General features: G+C 44.9%; 2 protein-coding genes across 3 annotated transcripts; one reads left to right on the top strand and one right to left on the bottom strand.

Moving 5' to 3' along the window:
- Positions 1–4,273: 4,273 nt before the first annotated feature.
- On the bottom strand, positions 4,274–23,795 carry LOC115108487 (flavin-containing monooxygenase 5-like). Of its 2 annotated transcripts, none has more exons than XM_029632870.2 (11): positions 23,747–23,795; positions 11,849–11,987; positions 10,179–10,367; positions 9,927–10,092; positions 9,561–9,703; positions 9,139–9,338; positions 8,812–8,947; positions 8,491–8,710; positions 8,288–8,360; positions 7,813–8,065; positions 4,274–7,687 (listed from the first exon to the last, which is right to left on the bottom strand). In XM_029632870.2, the coding sequence occupies exons 2-11, from the start codon at positions 11,978–11,980 to the stop codon at positions 7,535–7,537; spliced, it is 1,665 nt and encodes a 554-aa protein (XP_029488730.2). In that variant the 5' UTR covers positions 11,981–11,987; positions 23,747–23,795; the 3' UTR covers positions 4,274–7,534. The 2 variants fall into 2 exon arrangements, with proteins under 2 accessions (XP_029488730.2, XP_029488731.2); XM_029632871.2 differs by having other exon boundaries at positions 9,163–9,338.
- Positions 17,366–20,305, top strand: LOC135564250 (uncharacterized protein K02A2.6-like). The gene is made up of 2 exons (XM_065008515.1): positions 17,366–19,253; positions 19,418–20,305. The coding sequence occupies exons 1-2, from the start codon at positions 17,513–17,515 to the stop codon at positions 20,296–20,298; spliced, it is 2,622 nt and encodes an 873-aa protein (XP_064864587.1). The 5' UTR covers positions 17,366–17,512; the 3' UTR covers positions 20,299–20,305.

Here is a 23,795-nt window from a genome sequence, read left to right as displayed (position 1 = left end):
CCTTCCATAGACTTACACAGTAATTATGACAATTACCGGAAGATGTCCTCCAACCTATCAGAGCTCTTGCAGCATGAACTGACATGTTGTCAATCCAATCAAAGGATCAGAGAATGAATCTAGTACTGAAAGGATAAGCTACAGCTAACTAGCACTGCAGTGCATAACATGTGTTGAGTAGGTGAATCAATGAAAGAGAAAGACAAAAGGTGAAAGTTTTTAACAAATGTCTTAAATTAAGGTGAAGCAGCAGATAGAGACATTTTGTAGTATTTTTTTTTTAAAACTTTCACTTACGCTAGCTAATGCAGTTAATTTAGCCTATTCAACAACCTGACTCAAACAGAGAGGAAGGACATTTATGTTAGCTAGCTGGCTAAGTCTATACAACAGTCTTTGCTTTCGGTTTTATTAATTTATTGCCAACGGGACCTGCTGATGTAACTGCTAAACTGCTTGCTGTACACTGTACTGCATGACTCTACACCATGGATTGGATTGTGGGTTTACTAAAGTGTTACTATGACAGCCTAGCTATGTTGACTATGATGTTAGCTAATATGGTGACAACAATATAGGCTGTGTGTATCGGTTATGGTATTTTTATTTATTTGACCTTTATTTAACTAGGCAAGTCAGTTAAGAACAATTTCTTATTTTCAATGACAGCCTAGGAACAGTGGGTTAACTGCCTGTTCAGGGGCAGAACGACAGATTTGTACCTTGTCAGCTCGGGGGTTTGAACTTGCAACCTTCCGGTTACTAGTCCAACGCTCTAACCACTAGGCTACCCTGCCGCCCCGCCACGTGCCGATGTTTGTTTGTTTTTGCCTGGTCACAGACAGCTGTTGTGTTGTGCACTGAAGCCCACAAGCGAAGGGAAAATGTGAGAGGGGGGGAGCGCGTAGATGCTGTTTGTATGGCTACTATGAAAGTGAACTGTGTGTGCGGGTGATCAGGGGTGTATTCATTCCACCAATTCTGTTGCAAAAAGTTTCTTAAACGGAAGCAAATGGATAGAAACGGGGATGGACCTAACTGAATTTGTCCAATAGAAACTAATTTTAGTTTTTTTTTTTTTAGTAATTTTAAACTAAACTCTAGATCAGCTAGATACAGGCAAGTGTGTGCATGTTTCACTGTCTGTCAACTTTGATTACTCCAATTTGTCTCTAGACCTACACTAAACTTTAATTTGTAGGCTAGGTTCTAACAACCTCATGATGGGTGTAGGGCAAATTTGAGTAAGGTTTAGCCTACTACATCAATCAATGTTAAATTAAGATGAGTGAATGGAATATGAATGACAGTCTGATTTCGAGGCAACCTAAGGCTGTACAATTTGTTGTTTTGCAAACCAATGCTGTAAGAGCTAAGAAATGCTGTATGCATTTTCTGTTATGGTTATTGATTCAATAATCATTTTGTTGTTCATCGAACAAAATAGTTGACTACGTTTGCCTGTATATCACATTGCCTGCGTATATACAGCATTGATTCCTACCTAGTCTGAACTACCTACCAGAAAGACAATAAATATCCAGCATGGCCAGTCAAGTAAAAAATGGCTCATCTACATGACATATTGGTGGGCCATCAAATCATGACTCATTCGATGGTTACATTAGCATGATATGTTACACCACCACATCCTATAATTTGGAAAGTATTGTGACTCCTTCACTTTTTCCAAATGTTACAGCCTCATTATAAAATTGATTCAATTGTTTTTACACCCTCAATCTACACACAGTACCCAATAATGACAAAGCAAAAACAGGCTTTTACAAATGTTACCAAATTTAAAAAACGGAAATATTACATTTACATAGATATTTAGATCCTTTACTCAGTACTTTGTTGAAGCACCTTCTGGCAGCGATTACAGCCTTGAGTCTTCTTGGGTATGACGCTACAAGCTTGGCACACCTTTATTGGGGAGTTTCTCACACTCTTCTCTGCAGATCCTCTTAAGCTCTGTCAGGTTGGATGGGGAGCATTGCTGCACAGCTATTTTCAGGGTCTCTCCAGAGATGCTTGATTGGGTTCAAGTCCACTCCTGCGTTGGTCTTGGCTGTGTAATTAGGATCGTTGTCCTGTTGGAAGGTGAATCTTGGCCCCAGTCTGAGGTCCTGATCGCTCTGGAGCAGGTTTTCATCAAGGATCTCTCTGGACTTTGCTCCATTAATCTTTCCCTCGATCCTGACTAGTCTCCATGTCCCTGCCGCTGAAAAACATCCCCACAGCATGATGCTGCCACCACCATGCTTCACTGTAGAGATGGTGCCAGGTTTCCTCCAGATGTGAAGTTTGGCATTCAGGCCAAAGAGTTCAATCTGGTTTCTCACCTTCAGAGAGTGTTTAGGCAAACTCCAAGCGGGCTGTCATGTGCATTTTCCGAGGAGTGGCATCCGCCCGGCCACCCTACCATAAAGGCCATAAACGCCTGTTTGTTGGAGTGCTGCAGAGATGGTTGTCCTTCTGGAAGGTTCTCCCATCTCCACAGAGAAACTCTGGAGCTCTGTCAGTGACCATTGGGGTCTTGGTCAACTCCCTGACCAAGGCCCTTCTCCCCTGATTGTTCAGTTTGGTTGGGCGGCCAACTCTCGGAGGAGTCTTGGTGGTTCCAAACTTCTTCCATTTAAGAATGATGGAGAACACTATGTTCTTGGAGACCTTTAATGCTGTAGAAATATTTTGGTACCATTCCCCAGAGCTGTGCCTCAATACAATCTTGTCTCTGTGCTCTACGGGCAACTCCTTCGACCTCGTGGCTTGGTTTTTGCTCTGACTTGCACTCTCAACTGTGGGACCTTATATAGACAGGTGTTTTCCTTTCCAAATCATGTCCAATCAATTTCATTTACCACAGGTGGACTCCAATCAAGTTGTAGAAACATTTCAAGGATGATCTATGGAAACAGGAGGCACCTGAGCTCAATTTCTGAATACATAAAACATTTCTGTGTTTTATTTTTTATACTTTTCTAAAATCCTATTTTCACTTTGTCATTTTGGGTTATTGTGTGTAGATTAATGAGGAAAACATTTAATTTAATCCACTTTAGAATAAGGTTGTAACGTAACAAAATGTGGAAAAAGTGAAGGTCTGAAAACTTTCCGAATGCACTGTATGTAAAAGGACACTGTTGTGACCAACACTAACTTATTTGATGGTACTGCCTCTACATTTAGCTGTAGTCAACTCAGTGCCAACAACCACCCACAGACTCGTCCCTCCTTTCTCACAACCAACCAAGCAAGAGTATCTCCAGGAACATCAGTGCAAAGGGCTTGGTAAGAAACATGTGCATACACAATGGCAGACGTTACGCTCTTTACAAGTATTTTGAGTATACTTGAGAAATTAATATACAATTACATTTAGAAAATATTACCTACCTTCGCTCTCTCAGGTGAGTCCAAGGCCAGTATATTACCTTGCTTTTCTCGCTCATCTGAGACCATGGCCAGTAAATTACCTACCTCTTTGCTCTCTCTCAGGTGAGACCATGGCCAGAAAATTACCTACCTCTTTGCTCTCTCTCAGGTGAGACCATGGCCAGAAAATTACCTACCTCTTTGCTCTCTCTCAGGTGAGACCATTTCCAGAAAATTACCTACCTCTTTGCTCTCTCTCAGGTGAGACCATGGCCAGAAAATTACCTACCTCTTTGCTCTCTCTCAGGTGAGATCATGGCCAGAAAATTACTACCTCTTTGCTCTCTCTCAGGTGAGTCCAAGGCCAGAAATTACCTACCTCTTTGCTCTCTCTCAGGTGAGACCATGGCCAGAAAATTACCTACCTCTTTGCTCTCTCTCAGGTGAGTCCAAGGCCAGTATATTACCTCGCTTTTCTCGCTCATCTGAGACCATGGCCAGTAAATTACCTACCTCTTTGCTCTATCTCAGGTGAGACCATGGCCAGTATGTTACCAACCATCAATTAATTGATGGTGAATTGGTTAAATTCATAAACAGTGCGTATGTTATCACTAATTTACTCATATCAATGTTTATTTGGTATATGCACAGGATACAGTGGGTTGTATACGGGAATATGACATTGCGTTGTACTGTGTAGTATTGAAGTAACAATTTGTTTAATTAACTCAGACTCATCCCACTACCAAGCAAGCAAGAGTTTCTCCAGGAACATCAGTGCAAAGGGCTTGGTAAGAAACATTTGTTCATACAGAATGGTAGATATTACACTTGTTACAAATATTTGACCTTTTCCTGATGAAACTTGAGAAATGAATATACAATTACATTGAGTTACAATCAATACTTTATTTGTGATTTCAATGCATTCCAGTGATTATTTTCTCCCTCTTCAGCATCAACACTGCCGGAGTAACAGAACCTTGGATGACTTGGACTACTTGCGGCATTTAACATGAAACATTTAAAAACGAATCACAAATCTTTTGTGTAAAAATCCTCAGTTGTGCACTGGGGCCTCCCACTCCTCTTTCTATTCTGGTTAGAGCCAGTTTGCGCTGTTCTGTGACGGGAGTAGTACACAGCATTGTACGAGATCTTCAGTTTCTTGGCAATTTCTCGCATGGAATAGCCTTCATTTCTCAGAACAAAAATAGACTGACGAGTTTCAGAAGAAAGTTCTTTGTTTCTGGCCATTTTAAGTCTCTAATCAAACCCACAAATACTGATGCTCCAGATACCGTCTTGGCCGGCAGCCTTGCAAGGTTTAATACTTTTAAATGTCTTACTCATGTCGGCCACGGAGAAAGAGGGTTCGCAGTCCTTGGTAGCGGGCCGTGTCGGTGGCACTCTATTATCCTCAAAGTGGGCAAAGAAGGTGTTTTGTTTATCTGGAAGCAAGACGTCGGTGTCCGTGACGTGGGTGGTTTTCTTTTTGTAGTCCATGATTGCCAGTAAACCCTGCCACATACGTCTCGTGTCTGAGCCGTTGAGTATTTGTGTCTGAGTATTTTTACTAAAGTACTTTATACCACTGTCTATGGCTGACATTTTCCTCCATCCAACAGGTCTAAGCTATCCTGTGCATTATAGGTTGACATTGGGAAATAAGCAGAACTACATGTTTTTTCCCTTAAGATTACCATGTGCCAGACAAAAAAACAAAAATGGTTGTTCATCTTTAAAAAATAGTTTATTTATTAGGGTGTTTTGGATTTTCAGAGTTATGTAATTTGAGTTATATGATATCCTGTTGTGTGAAGAGAGAATGGATTGATTCCAAAAGGACAACTTTACAAATGTCTCTACAGTATTTAAAAATGAACATAAGTCACCGTATAGAGACCCCCTGCTTCTCAGGGGCTGGGAGTGTCAAACATAGTTCAATATGTAGGGAATAGGTTGCCATTTGGGCTTCAACCGTTTTCTAGGTATCTTTTGTATAAAAAAAATTTAAAAAAGGAGTGCTGTAAATGCTTGATCTGTTACGTTACATTGGAGTTGGGGTTTTGCTATGACCAGTGTAATTTGAACATAACCATCATATGACTTGATGGCCCATAGTCCACCTATATGTCGTGCAGATGAGTGTTACGGAGTCTAGTTGATAGGTAATCGACTAGCCGGACTGTTCTCCGGACTCCGCTTGTAGGGATTTGTACAATGCTTGATCGAGGCTATTGAACTTGACATTGGTGTCTGTCTTTATTCCTTGAACTGCAGCTTCTTCAGGCCAAGACGAAGCTTAACTGATCGGCAGCGCTCCATCAGTGCCAGGAGCTTCACATCGTGGTCGCGTTCTGCTTCTTCGTCTGTGTTACCACAGCTTACGATCAGGACATCATCGGCGATGGGTTCAATACCCTTGAGCCCAGCCAGTAACATGTGCTGCTTGCGTTGGTATACCTCAGGCGCCACTGAGACACCAAACGGGAGTTTGAGCCAATGTTTCCGACCCCATGGGGTCCAGAAGGTAGTCATGAAGCTGCTTTCTTCGTCCAGCTTGCATTGAAGGAATGCATCTCGGGCATCAACCAAGGTGAAAATCCTGGCCTTGGAAAGCTTATAGAGGACATCCTCTAGTGTTGGCATGATGTAGTGGGATCGTTTCAGTGCTTGGTTCAGATGCAGATCCTCAGCTTCTCTGTTTTTTCACTATGACCATATTGCTGGTTCAGTCACAGATGTAATGTGGCCATCAGCCTCATACTTGTGCAGCTGGGCCTTCACAGCCACTTTCATTGCAATGGGCACAATGCGAGGAGCACACTGGACTGGAGTGACGCTCTCATCCAATTCAAAGTGTACCTCCACAGGCACTGATTCAACAGGCCTGTTGAATACATCGTCATATCTGCTAAGTAGTTGTTCTTTGGACAGGGGTCCATGCTGGACATGCTCCACAATGGGCAGGTCATTTGGTACGGTGAACTGCATCAGTCCCAGGCGTTCGCATGTAGAGGCTGAGAGGAGAGGATGTTGACTGGTTTTCACAATCTCAAACTCCAGCTTGTGATTGCGTCCCCGAATAACACATTTGGTCTCAAAGATGCCCATAGAGCACATTAGTTCTCCTGAGTACAGCTTTAGTCTAGTGTCGCTGGGCAATAGATGTGTGTCAGATGCCAGATTGATTTTGTCTTTGTAGCTCATTATGTTGCATGTAGCACCGGAATCCAGTTGACATTGTTGTTGCTTGTTGTGTAATCGTAGTGTCATGAACAATTTCTTCCCTCTTGAGTGTACAACCCCAATGGATTCATGCATGTAAATGTCACTTTCACTGTTCTGAAGATTGAGTAACATCATCAACACAGTGAATCTTGCCCTCACTCACCCTTCATTTGCTTTTGAAACACACTTTTGCAAAGTGATTATTAGTTCCACAAGCTCTGCGTGGTTTTCTGTAGGCAGGGCAGTGCTCTTTGTGTATGTATTCCGACAGTATTTACATGCTATGGGGCTCTCTGTGTTCACCGTTCGTGGTGAATTACTCTGCCTCCATTGGTTGTCTGAATGTCTGCCAGACTCCGCATGTAGGGATTTGTACAATGCTTGAACAAGGCTATTGAAGTTGACATTGGTGTCTGTCTTCATTAATTTATCCAACATATCATACTGAAACAATGAGCCATTGTTTACTGACCAAACTGGGTTTTCATTGTCATTCTGGTGGGTAGTTCACACTCGGTAGGAATCAATGCTGTATATAGGCAGGCAATGTGCTGAACAGGCAAACATAGCTAACTATTTTGGTCGAATTACAAAACATAACAGAAAATGCATACAGCATTTCTTAACTCCCTTTCAGTTTTGGGGTTTGCACAACCACAACTTGTACAGCCTCGGGTTACCTCGAAAAGGTCTCCACCAGTATCTCCCAAAGAAATACATGTTTGTGTGATGTTACTGTGCCAAATGTTATAGCTAGATGCATGTTTTGGGGTGGTCCTTGGACAAAAATTGTGATGACCACCTAGCTAACTAAGTTAGCACTACTGAGGGTGGAGAGGAGGGAGGTGGAGGAAGATGGTGTTCAGACTCTCTGGGGGTTGAGGGTGGAGAGGAGGGAGGTGGAGGTAGATGGTGTTCAGGCTCTCTGAGGTGTGAGTTTGGAGAGAAGGTAGGTGAGGGAGGAGGGTGGATGGAGGTGGAAGTAGTAGGCTGCTGCTCCTCCCATCATCGCTGTGAGGCTGAGCTTTAGCAGACGGCCCGCCACAGAACATCCCTGCTTCTCCTCCACCTGGTACAAGGATGGGCAGAAGAACACATCATAGTATAATAACCTATTCGATACCAATGTACATTCATCTTAAATACAAATATCTTAGATGCATCTTCAGTATGAATATATAATAAATATGTCACCTGTCTGGTCTTGAAGGGCTGGAACATGCGTTCAAACTGGGTGAAGATGGCTCGGCGTGCCCCGGACCATTTCCCTGGGCCGGTGATACGGTATTGGTAGGCAGTGACGGGACCCCACAGAACCCTCTTGAATAGGGGGTAGTCAGTGAAGAACAGCCAGGCCAGGCTGGGTCTGACCCCCACCTCTCCAGCGATGTCATCCATGTAGGACACAAAGTCCACCTGCAGCGGCACCAGCTTGGATACGATGTAGCTGTGGACAGGACAGAGCAACAGTCATCAGTTATTCATTATTCAGGATATTGATTAGTAATACCCAGCTTTTATTTTTTTTATTTAATCCATTTTAGAATAAAGAGGTAACGAATCAAAATGTGGAAAGAGTCAAGAGGTCTGAATAATTTCCGAATGCATTGTATTCATGTATGCATGAAGCTTAGATATTATATGGCTTTGGGATGGGCAGCCATCTCACTTCTTGTCCATGTCCTTGGTGTCGCACTCCACAGCCTTCAGCATGGCCTGGTTGGACGGTAGCTTCTTATGACCTGAGAAACACGAGACAAAACTAAGACCACTCCTCTGATCAGAACTACACATGAAGCAGGTGGGGGTAGAAGCAAATGATGTGCAGTAATGGATCCTGATACCTCTCTACTGGCTATCACTCAGTCTGACCTTTAAAGACACGTGTGACCCAGCGGGACTGCATCTCTGCCTGGGGCATGATGGCACCCAGGGCATGGATGAAGCCTACTATGGCCATGGTGGGGTGCTCCAGGGTGGGGGGAAACACATGCTTGTACAGCCCCAACCGGTGGCCAGACTTATGCATTACGTTGGGAGGCAGGAAGGGAAAGTCGTAGTTGTAACCCGTAGCGAACACAATCACATCCACCTAGAAAACAAACATACTTAGCCATGTGAAACATTAATAGGGTGTGTGAATGCGAGCATGTATGTTTCAGTGTGTGTATCTGTGTCTGGCTGTGTGTCCACCTTGTCCACCACACTCCCATCCTCAAACACCACACTGGAGCCTCTGATCTGTTGGACATTGGGTTTGACCATGACTCCACCAGTCAAGATCTTATTGGGAAGCTCATCATTTATCACTGGAATCGTACTGAACAACCTAGTTGAGAGCGGAAGGGATGAAAAGAGAGGATGTATACATGTATTGTACACACACACACACACACACACACACACACACACACACACACACACACACACACACACACACACACACACCTACCTACCTACCTACCTACCTACCTACCTACCTACCTACCTACCTACCTACCTACCTACCTACCTACCTACCTGTGTTTGGGTTTGAGGGCGTACATGGTGTGGTCATACATGGCGTTGAGCTTCTTCTCTCCGAACCAGCTGAGCCAGTTAACTGGCAGCAGTTGGAACAGGATGTGGACGAAGCGTGTGTTATACTTCATGTCCACGGGCAAGCCGTTGTCCGACAGCACACGTATAACCCACGCACCGCGACGCGTGCTCAGATACACCTGCAGAAAGGGAGATAGGAGGGATGGGATAATTCATTTATCAAGAGAGAACACAAGAGAACATTCTTCCCCCAGCTCACACTTCATTCACAGACCAAGAAAACAGACAATAAGAAACAAACAACCCATACAAATAAACACAGAAATTATGCCAATTGAAAATCGGACCCTGTATTAGTGGTTACCTGCTCTGAATCTGACCCTGTATCAGTTGTTAGTTACCTGCTCGGCCACCCGGCTGGACTCCACAGCGATGTCTCCTCCAGAGTTGCCGATGCCGATCACCACCACCCTCTTCCCATGAAGGTCCTCTGGACCCTTATAATCCCAACTGTGGAAGTACTTCCCCTCAAACGACTCAATACCTGAAACCAACAGAATACTCAATTGGCATGCTCTACTGTGTGTGTGTGTATATACAGTATATACAGTATGTGTGTGTCAGAAGATAGTCTCAGCTCTGATAAAGGTTCAAGGAGTTTTTTCTTGCCATTGTGCTAACTTCTTGCTCTGGGGGTCTGGGCCAGGTTATTGTAAAGCACTTTTTTATTAAAAAATGATTTTTATTTGTTGATTGATTCTGCTGACCTGAGAAGTCTTTAAGTGGAAGGTGTGGGAAGGAGTAGTGACCAGAGCAGACGATGACAGAGTCAAACATGTGTCTCTCCTCCTGTCCCTCCCTGTTCTCTGTCACCACCTCCCACTGGCCTGAATGACTGAAGTCTGGCCTCTGTCTCACACTCTGCACACTGGTCTGAAACACACACAATTAACCAACCTTGAACCCACCAACCAGCCCGTTATTCCCCCTAATTGGGTTTGTAAAGTCACTGCTGTCACCTGGAAGTGGATGTGCTGCAGCAGTTTGAAGTGTTCAGCATAGAGCCTGAAGTACTGCAGGATACGGGAGTGGTGCATGTAGTTGGGGTAGTCAGCTGGGATGGGGAAGTCGCTGAAACACATCATCTCCTTGGAGATATTGATGGTGAGGGAACGGTAGATACTGGCTCTGTTGGGCTCAGAAACTTCCTGGAAGGAGGCAGACATGTTTAAGTCATAGCGCTATGATCATCAATATCCATATTATCATCTGATAACTGACTGCTCCCTTGTGCTTACATAATAAATACGATCTCACTCTGTGAGCACATTAGGTCAACTCAAACGTGGAACTGTTTCACCCATTTATAATCATTACATTATGTTAGCTGCGCTAGGCACAACAGTGTGGTAACTATTCTGTAGATTGATACATAGAGATATATAACATGGATTTGGTCTCCTCCCCTTTGATTCTATAACACCCTCCACTCTTCTGGAAAGGCTTTCCACTAGATGTTGGAACATTGCCACGGGGACTTGCTTCCATTCAGCCACAAGAGCATTAGTGAAGTCGGGCACTGATGTTGGGCGATTAGGCCTGGCTTGCAGTTGACGTTCCAATTCATCCCATAGGTGTTCGATGGGATTGAGATCAGAGCTCTGTTCAGGCCAGTCAAGTTCTTCCACAATGATCTTCACAAACCATTTCTGTATGGACTTCGCTTTGTGCACGGTGGCATCATCATGCTGAAACAGGAAAGGGCCTTCCCTAAACTATTGCCACAAAGTTAGAAGCACAGAATCCTCTAGAATGGCATTATATGCTTCACCAGAACTAAGGGGCCTAGCCCGAACCATAAAAAACAGCCCAAGACATTATTCCTTGTCCACCCAACTTTACAGTTGGCACTATGCATTGGGGCAGGTACTGTAGCATTCTTCTGATATCCACCAAACCCAGATTCGTCCGTCAGACTGCCAGATGGTGAAGCGTGAGTCATCACTCCAGAGAACGCGTTTCCACTGCTCCAGAGTCCAATGATGGCGAGCTTTAACCTACTCCAGCCGACACTTGGCATTGAGCATGGTGATCTTAGGCTTGTGTGTGGCTACTCGGCCATGGAAACCCATTTCATGAAGCTCCCGACGAACATTGCTTCCAGAGACAGTTTGGAACTGGGTAGTGAGTGTTGCAACCGAGGACAGACGATTTGTACGCACTATGAGCTTCAGCACTTGGCGGTCCCATTCTGTGAGCTTGGTTGGCCTACCGCTTCGCAAACTGAGCTGTTGTTGCTCCTAGACCTTTCCACTTTACAATAACGGCACTTACAGTTGACCGGGGCAGTTCTAGCAAGGCAGCATTTTTGACAAACTGACTTGTTGGAAAGGTGGCATCCTATGACGGTGCCATGTTGAAAGTCACTGAGCGATTCAGTAAGACCATTCTATTGCCAATGTTTGTCTATGGAGCTTGCATGGCGGTGTGCTCGATTTTATACACCCGTCAGGAAACGGGTGTGGCTGAAATAGTTGAATCCACTAATTTGATGACTACATACTTTTGTATATATTGTCCACCTTTGGACTGTTGGTGCCAACATGGCGACCATTATAACGTCCTAAATAAATATGCAAACTAAGTTTGCCAAATGTAATGTACATCAGTCCCTGGTCCCAGGCCTTGCCTTGAACTTCCACAGCCCCCCGATGTCATCACTGCTCTCGAAGCAGGTGGGCTCCAGACCCTCGTCCAGACAGCTCTTGATGCTGGTCAGACCTGAGGGACCCGCCCCAATCACTGCTACTGTACGCACCATGATGGAACTACAGAGAGAGAGAGAGAAGGTTAGTACCATGCTGGAACTACAAGGAGGAGGGAGAGTGATGGTTAGTATGGCACTACAGGGAGAGACACACTTCAAGCCCCTACCCCCAGACAAGGGAAAGGAGAGAGGGTGGAAGAGTAGGAGAGTAAGTTAAATTAGAGCAATTAAGGTTTGCACAACAAACTGCTTTTTTTAAATGAGTTCTTCTACCTACAACCTCTGCTGTCTATCCTTCTCTCCTACATTCTCCCTCCCTCTCTTTCTACATACACTGAGTGTACACAACATTAGGAATGCCTGATCTTTCCATGACATCCTGACCAGGTGTAAGCTAGGATCCCTTATTGATGTCACCTATTAAATCCACATCAATCAGTATAGATTAAGGTGGAGGAGAGGGTGAATGGCCAATACAAAATATTTAAGTGCCTTTGAACAGGGTATGGTAGTAGGTGTCAGGTGCACAGGTTTGAGTGTGTCAAGAACTGCAATGCTGCTGGGTTTTTCCACACTCAATAGTTTCCAGTGTGTATCAAGAATGTTCCACCACCCAAAGGACATCTAACCAACTTGTGGGAAGCATTGGAGTTAACATGGGCCAGCAGTGGAACACCTTCGACACATTGTGCAGTCCATGCCCCCGACAAATTGAGGCTGTTCTGAGGGCAAAAGGGGGCGCAGCTCAATATCAGGAAGGTGTACACTCTGTGTAGATGATATCAGGCAGGAGAGTGGAGAGATGTTCTTTAGTGTTATGATACAAATAGAATGCTGAAGACAAGGTCACAGCAATGGCTTATCTCCAGGTCGTTTAGTTACATTTAAATGTAACAATCTGACTTTTGAGCGATAACTATGCCACACCCTGCAAACATTGACCAGTTTGAAATTAGGCTAAACATTAGAAAAAGCACAGGCCAAACTTGCACGCCTGTTGTAATACCAGGTGCATGGAGAAAAACTGCATGCTGATTAGAAAACAAACTGCTGCATGCTGGTGATCTTAAAGGGGAACTCCACCCACTGATTTGGCCTAGTCTTTTGGCTTGCTCCTCATGTAATGCTGGCAGCTGACACCCATCTGTCAGAACCTTGCCAGCATCCGTTTCCCTCCACTCAATTACAACAAACAAACTTCCTGCAGGTTGAGTTCAATTCACATGACCAGACGTGAAATGTGTTTAGAATATTTTTTAAAGGAATGGCATGTGACCTGTTTGGTCAGGTTTAAGTAGGGGGGTAGTGGTGATTAAGAAGAGTGACAACAGGGGTGGAGATTAGCAGTTAGTAGCAGCTGGAGCTTGTTTGAGGAGTTACGTTCAAGGCAACCTAGTAAAGTGTTGCAAAAAATAGGCTGATTTGCAATGGTTAACAGCTGGTGCTTGTTGAGTTGCTAGGCAACTAGTTAAGTGTTATATTCAAGTCTGGTCCCTTCTCCTGAATTTGTTTAATCCTTAACGCCATTTCACGAGTGTCAGGACCAGACATTAAATGGGTTTAGAATATTTATTGAGGAGGTGGAATGGATGCGAGAATGAGGATTCAGCAGGGAAATGAGAATGGACCGGATGAAGCCAAGGGCTGCAGATCAAAAATCCGGAGGGGTTGACTCTGTAGGGTTTGGCTTGGAGCCTCAGGTAAACATCACCGTCAGGTCGTGGTACAGTAGTTAGGCAGTATCCCCAATAAGAGAGCACCAAGTTAGTTGGACCCTGGATAGGAAGTGAGCTGTTCTGGACTTCATGTGCTGAATGATTGGCGATATAGTGGAGGTAGAACAGTCATACGGACTAGGTGCCCATGGAGAAAACTAACCATAGACCCCAGGAGAGCAAGCAGAAGTAACCGTGGAAAGGAAAAAACTCCCTTGAGGAACCAGACTCAGCTGGGGAACAAATCCTCTTTTTGCAGGTTGGGCAGGATACAGTGCGTGAAGTAGATGGTGTCTGTGAAATGAGGCGGAGACTGGAGGACTGAGACTGAGTTAATGCAGGTTCTGTGAGATTAGCATGTTGTGGGCTGTCCTGATGTTTATGTCAGAGCGGATGTAGGAATGATAGACTTGAGAGGACCAGTGGCCGAGGAGTTGTACGGTGTGGTCTGCGATGCTGTGTCGGGATGCCATGGAGGCGGCAGGTGTGTCCAGAGAATTGGTCAACAAAATAACCGGACAGGGATAGTATTTGTCTCAGATGGGAATGGAATCACTGACGAGAGGCGATGGAAGCAGAATCAGTGTTGAATAGTGGGCCGGATGGAGAGGCATGTTGAGATTGTCTGAGCTGCAGGAAGTAGGTAAGTGGTTCACAGAGGCTGAGGGTAGATGGTAGCCGGAAATGGTAGACTGGTGTGGTCCTGCCAAACTGATTGAGGATGGGAACGTCTGACACACTAGGATATCGAGAAGGGTTGTAGATAGTAGATGAGGATGTAAACTCTGAACATTGCAGGAATCCCCAAAAATGCCAAAAGACACATTGATTATAGTGTGGAAGAGACTGTGATGGAGATGTAACCAGACCGCAGCGTCTGGATGCAGGCAGACAGGATGTCGAGTGTTATGGACTGGTGTCGAGGGTGGGACTTCTGTGCGTTGGAAGCCCTTGAGGAGAAGGGAGACATGCAGGTGAGAGGAGGAACATGAAGACCCAGTAAGCAACTTGAGAAATATGTTGATTCTGGCCAGGTACATCCGGATGGATGATATCCGCATGAAGAGGGATGAGCTGGCATGGGTGAAGAAGGCAAACATGGTGACCAAGTCATTGGAGGAAAAAGGCAGGTGATAGAGGGCATTCGGAAAGTATTTAGACCCCTTGACATTTTCCACTTTGTTACGTTGCAGCCTTATTCCAAAATTGACTAAATAATTTCCCCCCTCATCTATCTACACATAATACCCCATAATGACAAAGCAAAAATAGATTTTTCAGAAATATATAAATATATATACAAATTCAAAAACTGAAATATCACATGAACTTTTTTTTACCCTGTATTCTCCTCATTTGGTAGTTACAGTCTTGTCTCATCGCTGCAACTCCCATACAGACTGGGGAGAGGCGAATTTCGAGAGCCGTGCGTCCTCCGAAACACAACCCAACCAAGCCGCACTGCTTCTTGACACAATGCCCACTTAACCTGGAAGCCAGCCGCACTAATGTGTCAGAGGAAACACCGTGCCCCTGGCGACCGTGTCAGCGTGCACTGCATCTGGCCCGCCACAGGAGTTGCTAGTGCGCGATGGGAGAAGGACATCCCTGCTGGTCAAACCCTCCCCTAACCCGGACGACGCTGGGCCAATTGTGCACCACCCCATGGGTATCCTGGTCACGGCCAGCTGCGACAGAGCCTGGACTTGAACCCAGAATCTCTAGTGGTACAGCTAGCACTGTGATGCAGTGCCTTAGACCACTGCGCCACTCGGGAGGCCCAATATTTACATTTACACAAGTATTCAGACCCTTTACTCAGTACTTTGTTGAAGCACCTTTGACAGCGATTACAGCCTTGAGTCTTCTTGGGTATGACGCTACAAGCTTGGCACACCTTTATTGGGGAGTTTCTCACATTCTTCTCTGTAGATCTTCTTAAGCTGTGTCGGGTTGGATGGGGAGCGTCGCTGCACAGCTATTTTCAGGGTCTCTCCAGAGATGTTTGATTGGGTTCAAGTCCAAGCTCTGGCTGGGCCACTCAAGGACATTCAGAGACTTATCCCGAAGCCACTCCTGCGTTGTTTTGGCTGTGTAATTAGGATCGTTTTCCTGTTGGAAGATGAACCTTTACCCCAGTCTGAGGTCCTGAGCGCTCTGGAGCAGGTTTTCATTAAGGATCTCTCTGTACTTTGCACCGTTAATCTTTCCCTCTATCCTGACTAGTCCCCCAGGCCCTGCCACTGAAAAACATCCCCACAGCATGATACTGCCACCACCATGCCTCACCGTAGGGATAGTCCCATGTTTCCTCCAGACGGGACACTAGGCCAAAGAGTTGAATCTTAGTTTCATCAGACCAGAGAATCTTGTTTCTCATGGTCTGAGATTCCTTTAGGTGCCTTTTGCAAACTCCAAGAGAGCTGTCATGTGTCTTTTACTGAGAAGTGGCTTCCGTCTGGCCACTCTACCATAAAGGCCTGATTAGTGGAGTGCTGCAGAGATGGTTGTCCTTCCGGAAGTTTCTCCCATCTCCACAGAGGAACTCTGGAGCTTTGTCAGAGTGACCATCGAGTTCTTGGTCACCTCCCTGACCAAGGCCCTTCTCCCCCGATTGCTTAATTAGGCCAGGCGGCCAGCTCTAGGAAGAGTCTTGGTGGTTTCAAACTTCTACCATTTAAGAATGATGGAAGCCACTGTTTTCCTGGGTGTTATGTTCTGTTAATTACTGATGTCCCCTTTAAGGATGGAGCACCCTTGGTCATGCGCAGTGTTGTTCTATGTTATTCTGGTACTAACTCGTTTGAGTAAATGTGAAGCTCCAGTTCAATCGCTTGTATTCCGAGTCTTTCTTATTACCTAAATAAGTATTAAGTGTTAAGACACTACAATGGCGACGAGGATGGGATCCCTGTAGTGTGCATCACGAATACAGTTGGAGTTCGTAGGAAGAGAGGAAGATTTTGACCCTGTAGCACAACAGCTAGCAAGCAGTGAAGACGAGGGGAGAGCTGACGAGAACGAGGCGGCAGATCAAAGACCCGTGGAGCCGGAGGTAAAGAGAATGGCTAGCATCGGGAAAATAGATGTGTTTGATGACACGCAAGAAAACTGGGCAACTTACATTGAATGACTGGAACAGTACTTCATTGCAAACGACATTGCTGATAACAAAAGAGTACCAGCGTTGTTGATTTTAATTGGCCCAAAAACATACAGTTTGCTAAGAGATCTGACTGCCCCTCTGAAGCCCTCAAATAAAACATTCACAGAGATCGTGGAGATATTGCAAAATCACCTATCACCTAAACCACTCCTCATCGCGGAACGTTTTCGTTTCCACAAGAGAGATCAGAATGAGGGGGAGGGTGTTAGTACATATGTAGCAGTGTTGAAGAAACTGTCGGAACATTGCCAGTTGGGAGAGAACCTAAATGACACATTAAGGGATAGATTTGTTTGTGGACTGAAACATGAACACATTCAAAAACGTTTGCTCACAGAATCAGAGCTCACGTTTGCAAAGGCTGTTGAAATTGCTGTGGCTATGGAAATCGCGACTAAAGATGCATTTGAGTTGCAAAGTAAAAGAAGTACTGACCTGTCACAAATTTCCCTGCACAAGTTTTCACGCAGTCGACAGCGCCCCCGTGTGGCCGAAAAATGCAACAGGTGTGACAGAGATGGTCACAGAGTAGAGGACTGCCGTTTCAAAGACGAAATTTGTCACAAATGCAGTAAAAGGGGGCACATTCAAAGAGCATGCAAAGCAAAATTCAGTCACAACAGGAAAACTGAGAAAATTAAAGGGTCTGTGAATGCACTAGCAGAGAACAGTGGCAGTGATTCAGATGAACGATTAATTGGTACAATGGAGTTAAACACAGTGACTTCTCCCAGCAGTAGCATAATATGGGTGACACCAGATATCGAAGGCAAACCCCTCAAAATGGAGCTGGACACAGGATCTGCAGTGTCTATAATTTCCACTACTGTCTACAATGAGCACTTTAAGGCTATCAAGCTGAAGAACACAAATGTGTTGCTGAAGACATACTCAGGAGAGAGATTGAGCCCAATGGGGGCGTTGCAGGTCAGAGTGCATTATGGGGGGCAAACACAGCAGTTACAGCTGTATGTGGTGCCTGGAACTGGCCCCCCATTATTTGGCAGGGAATGGCTTTCAAAAATAAAGCTGAATTGGTGTGACTTGAAAATGCTCCACACTTTCCAGTCCAAAGAGAAAGGCACAGACCAAACACTGGAACACTTGCGGAAGAAATACAACACAGTTTTCAGTGATCAGATGGGAACAGTAAAAGGCTTCACAGCAAAACTTGTACTAAGAGATGACGCAACCCCAAAATTCTGCAAAGCCAGATCTGTTCCATACTCCCTGAGACCAAAGGTGGAAGCGGAAATCGATCGCTTGCAGGATACAGGGATCCTGACGAAAGTGGACAGAAGCGAATGGGCCACACCCATAGTTCCTATTGTGAAGAAAGACGGGTCTGTTAGAATGTGTGGGGACTTCAAGGTAACTGTGAATCCAATGTTGCATGTGGACCAATACCCCCTACCACGTCTGGATGACATCTTTGCTGCACTAGCTGGTGGGAAACACTTCAGTAAAATCGATCTGAAACAGGCTTACCTGCAGCTACCGGTTGAAGAGAGTTCCAAACAGTACCTGACAATAAACACACACAAAGGTCTATACAGGTATAACCGCCTGGTTTTTGGCATTGCATCAGCCCCAGCCATTTGGCAACGAACTATTGACCAGATTTTGCAAGGAATCCCAGGAACCCAGTGTATCCTGGATGACATGATCATAACAGGACGCACCGACAAAGAGCACCTGGCTAACCTGGAAGAGGTCCTGAAAAGACTGAAAGAGTATGGTCTACAGGCAAACTTAAAGAAGTGTGAGTTCTTCAAAGACAAGATTGTCTTCTGTGGACATGAGATTGACTGCAATGGATTGCACAAAACACAGGACAAAATCGAGGCAGTGGTACAGGCACCACGACCACAAAATATCACAGAAGTGAGATCTTTCACGGGACTGATCAATTACTACAGAAGATTCCTCCCAAACCTTTCAGCAGTACTCCAGCCTCTAAATCAGCTCCTGGAAAAGAATAGGACATGGCGGTGGACAGAGCAGTGTGAAAATGCATTTCTGGAGGCAAAACGGCTCATAACATCTGAACAGGTCCTGATGCATTACGACCCTGAAATGCCAGTGAAGTTGGCTTGTGATGCGTCCCCTTATGGCTTAGGTGCCGTCCTTTCACACACACTGAAAGATGGGTCAGAGAGGCCAGTTGCATTCGCGTCACGAACATTGAATGATGCAGAGAAAAACTACTCACAAATCGACAAAGAAGCACTGGCACTAGTGTGGGGCGTCAAGAAATTCCACGCATACCTATATGGCAAGCGTTTCACACTGGTTACAGATCACCAGCCGTTGCTTTCCATTTTCAGTCCAAAGAAAGGCATTCCGGCAATGACAGCAGCCAGGTTACAGCGATATGCCCTGTTCCTTGCCAGTCATATGTATGACATTGAGTTTAAGCCGTCATCCCTCCACACAAATGCAGATGGTTATCCAGACTGCCGTGTACAAGAGAAAGACAAAGGAGGGTGGATGCAGTGGACATCTTCCATACCGCTCAGCTCGAGGCACTACCAGTCACAAGCACAGTTATCAAACAGGAGACAAGGAAAGATGTGACCTTGTCACAAGTGTAGACCTACACCATGTCAGGATGGCCAGCTACTGGCAGAAAGGAGCTGACTCCGTATTTCCAGCGGAGAAACGAAATTACAACGTACCAAGGATGTTCGATGTGGGGAATGAGAGTCATGATACCCCAGAAATGCCAACATCTAGTTTTGCAGCAATTACATGAAGGTCATGTTGGAATTGTCAAAATGAAGCTGCTCGCAAGGAGCCACTTCTGGTGGCCAGGTCTGGATCAACAGATAGAAAACATGGCGAAGAACTGTAGCGGATGTTTGGAAACCCTTCACATGCCTGCTCCTGTCCCAGTCCACCCATGGGAATGGCCCGCAGAGCCATGGCAGAGAATTCATGTGGACTACGCTGGTCCCTTTGAAAAGCACATGTTTCTGGTTATAGTGGATGCCCATTCCAAATGGCCAGAGGTGTTTTGCACTGACTCCTCCACCTCAGCTCAGACGATAGAGTGTCTCAGAACAACGTTTGCATGCTTCGGTTTGCCACTGCAGCTGGTAAGTGACAACGCGCAAGCTTTTGTAAGTGACGAGTTTACAAGATTCATGTCAGTAAATGGAATCAAACACTCAACCTCAGCTCCGTACCACCCTGCCACCAATGGGCTGGCAGAACGCTTTGTGCAAACCCTAAAGCAAGGACTCCGTGCAGCAAAACGAGACGAAGGGACTTTGCAAACAAAACTGGCCAAGTTCCTGGCCTCCTACCGAAACACCCCACATACCACGACAAATGAAAGCCCAGCCGCACTGATGTTCGGGAGGCCTCTCCGCACACAGCTGGACATCATGAAGCCAAACAGGCGTAATGAAGTGCTGAACAAACAAGCCAAGATGCTCTCCGGTGGCCGGGAGCGCCATCTCCAAACAGGACAGGAAGTGATGGTGTGAGACTACAGAAGAGGAGGGAAATGGACAAGAGGGACCGTACACACACAAACGGGACCCAGAACTTACCAGGTTCAAGTGAGCCCAGACATAATCTGGCGGCGTCACATTAACCAAATGCATTCCACGGAAAACAGCACAACAATCGAGAGAGAACAGGCACAGAGAGCTCCTGAGAGTGACACACAGGGAACTGTAGAGGACGGTGGGGCAGTAGAGAGACCCCAGGCTGAAAGAAGGGAACGTGTTGATGAAGGTGCTGCTATAGCAGAAGCTATAATGGAACAAGCACACACTGAGGATGTTCAGGAGCCTCCAGACAATCCGAGGCGCTACCCAGAACGAAGGCACCGTCCACCAGACAGACTAGACTTATGAACAAACAAACAAAAACTAACTGTTCAAGTTCAAATTAAAAGATGCAAAATAACTACAACAAGTTCTGGGAAATGTTTCAGTTGTGGTTTGGTAAAAGTAACTCTGATTGTATAAGAGAAGGAATGTTATGTTCTGTTAATTACTGATGTCCCCTTTAAGGATGGAGCACCCTTGGTCATGCGCAGTGTTGTTCTATGTTTTTCTGGTACTAACTCGTTTGAGTAAATGTGAAGCTCCAGTTCAATCGCTTGTATTCCGAGTCTTTCTTATTACCTAAATAAGTACTAAGTGTTAAGACACTACACTGGGGACCTACAATGCTGCAGACATTTTTTGGTACCCTTCCCAAGATCTGTGCCCCTGACTCAATCCTGTCTCGGAGCTCTACAGGCAATTCCTTCGACCTCATGGCTTGGTTTTTGCTCTGACATGCATTGTCAGCTGTTGGACCTTATATAGACAGGTGTGTGCCTTTCCAAATCATGTCTAATCAATTGAATTTACCACAGGTGGACTCCAATGAAGTTGTAGAAACATCTCAAGGATGATCAATGGAAAAGGATGCTCCTGAGCTCAATTTTGAGTCTCATAGCAAAGGGTCTGAATACTAAAGCAAATAAGGCATTTCTGTATTTTTTTAAGGTCATCATGGAATAAGGAGGGACTGGGGTTGGTAGGGGTTCTGCATTTGTGGCCAAGTGCCGTAATCTCTGAAATTGGAGACGGGACAGATAACATTGGCCGGTTACATGTCCAGCTCTGAGATGGTGGGACAGGAAGGAACTGCCTTAAGGGGTGATCCTTTTTTAAATTTTAATTTAATTTTTACCTTTATTTAACTAGGCAAGTCAGTTAAGAACAAATTCTTATTTTCAATGACGGCCTAGGAACAGTGTGTTAACTGCCTGTTCAGAGGCAGAACGACAGATTTTGTACCTTGTCAGCTCGGGCGTTTGAACTTGCAACCTTCCGGTTAGTCCAACGCTCTAACCACTAGGCTACCCTGCCCCCTGATGGCAGAGATCAGGTGGCCCAGCAGTGAAAGCCGCTGACTTTTAGTGCAGTGTGGAGATTATAAGTAATTGGATAGCGGGAGGGAAATGTGTTTGTAGAGAGGCCGGGAGGCCTGAAAGGAGACTTTGTCCAGTATGATTCTGAGAAATTCGAGGTGAGTGGAGGGGCCTTCGGTCTCTCTTCAGAGAGAGGTACGCCAAGGTGGCTGAAGGTGGAATATTGAAAAATCTTACATATTCATACGCACTACCGTTCAAACGTTTGGGGTCACTTAGAAATGTCTGTGTTTTTGAAAGAAAAGCAACATTTTCTCTTCATTAAAATAGCAGAAAATGTATCATAAATACAGCATAGACATTGTTAATGTTGTAAATGACTATTGTAGCTGGAAACGGCAGATTTTTAATGGAATATCTACATAGGCGTACAGAGGCCCATTATCAGCAACCATCATGTGTTCCAATGGAAAGTTGTGTTAGCTAATCCAAGTTGATAATTTTAAAGGCTAATTGATCATTAGAAAACCTTTTTACAATTGTTAGCACAGCTGAAAACTGTTGTTTTGATTAAAGAAGCAAAAACCTGTCCTTCTTTAGACGAGTTGAGTATGTGGAGCATTAGCATGTGGGTTCGATTACAAGCTCAAAATGGCCAGAAACAAAGACTTTCTTCTGAAACTTGTCAGTCTATTATTTTTCTAAGATATGAAGGCTGTTCCATGTGAGAAATTGCCAAGAAACTGAAGATCTCATACAACGCTGTGTACTACTCCCTTGACAGAACAGCGCAACCTGTCTCTAACCAGAATAGAAAGAGTGGGAGGCCCCAGTACACAACTGAGAAAGAGGACAAGTACATTACAGTGTCTAGTTTGAGAAACCGACACCTCACAAGTCCTCAACTGGCAGCTTCATTATGTAGTACTCGCAAAAAACACCAGTCTCAACGTCAACAGTGAACAGGTGACTCTGGAATGCTGGCCTTCTAGGTCAGAGTTGCAAAGAAAAAGCCATATCTCAGTCTGGCCAATAAAAATAAAATATCAAGATGGGCAAAAGAACACACACTGGACAGAGGAACTCTGCCTAAGCCAGCATCCAAGTCACCTCTTCACTGTTGGCGTTGAGACCGGTGTTTTGCGGGTACTATTTAATGAAGCTGCCAGTTGGGGACTTGTGAGGCATCGGTTTCGTAGGGACCGTTCATTTCACTAGGCAAGTCAGTTAAGAACAAATTCTTATTTACAAAGACAGTCAAGGAACAGTGGGTAAACTGCCTTGTTCAGGGTCAGAACAACAGATTTTTACCTTGTCAGCTCAAGGATTTGAGTAACCTTTTGTTTACTTGCCCAATGCTCTAACCACTAGGCTACCTGCCGCCCCAGACTTGAGGACCGACGAACTCCATACTAGGGTCCTTTGGCAGGGTATGCAAACCATAGCACTTTGGCTGTGGAGGCATGGTCAATCTGTAGCTATAGGACACATGATCCTTTGAACGCATTTGGGGGCGATGAAATAATGGAGCCCTATTCAATGAAGGGGAGCAAAGTGGGCGGAGGGGTGATTTGCAAATGGAGCTTGGCAAAAGAGGGCATCATTGTAATCCAAACCCAACCTTCTTTATGACTAAAATGATCCTATTTACACGTACATTTTAACACTAGAATAAATGTTTCTGACTCATATCAATGTTACATAGGCTGTTTTGAAAAGGACGAGTTGCTTCTCAGGGGCAGTCTCTCTTTAATGCACCACAGAATTGAAGGCTCTTTTTTTACCCACGTTTTGATTTCAACAGACATTCATTGTTTAATTCAAACATGAAATCTAAACCTCGTGAAGATAATCCTACCTCTAACACTTCAATTTAGACAAAAGGTTTTTCCAGCATTAAGACATTAGGATTAAATATGACAGAACATCTACAGAATTCTTTATTCCACTGTTAATTGCAGTATACATTCTGCATAATAGTGTACAGAGCACATGGCATTTCTACAAAGATTCTAGACAATTACATATGGTGAAGCAGTGATGTCTACTCTAATGAGACTTACCTTTGTGTTGTGTGTCGGCAGGTGAGGGTTGTGTGTGTGTGTGTGTGTG

The sequence above is a fragment of the Oncorhynchus nerka genome, linkage group LG24, assembly GCF_034236695.1.
Source record: "Oncorhynchus nerka isolate Pitt River linkage group LG24, Oner_Uvic_2.0, whole genome shotgun sequence".
Lineage (NCBI taxonomy): Eukaryota > Metazoa > Chordata > Actinopteri > Salmoniformes > Salmonidae > Oncorhynchus > Oncorhynchus nerka.
Note: the sequence above shows the minus strand (reverse complement) of the source record. Positions and strands in the feature narration are given on the sequence as shown.

What these genes read in the sequence shown, in the direction of transcription:
- LOC135564250 (XM_065008515.1), top strand. Translation starts at nt 17,513, where the DNA reads ATGGAGTTAAACACAGTGACTTCTCCCAGCAGTAGCATAATATGGGTG. An exon ending in CCTCCACACAAATGCAGATG is followed by an intron (nt 19,254 to 19,417) that starts GTTATCCAGACT and finishes ACACCATGTCAG; the next exon opens with GATGGCCAGCTACTGGCAGA.
- LOC115108487 (XM_029632870.2), bottom strand. Translation starts at nt 11,980, where the DNA reads ATGGTGCGTACAGTAGCAGTGATTGGGGCGGGTCCCTCAGGTCTGACC. An exon ending in ATGGGAGTGTGGTGGACAAG is followed by an intron (nt 8,711 to 8,811) that starts GTGGACACACAG and finishes TTTGTTTTCTAG; the next exon opens with GTGGATGTGATTGTGTTCGC. An exon ending in AGCCCTTCAAGACCAGACAG is followed by an intron (nt 7,688 to 7,812) that starts GTGACATATTTA and finishes TCCTTGTACCAG; the next exon opens with GTGGAGGAGAAGCAGGGATG.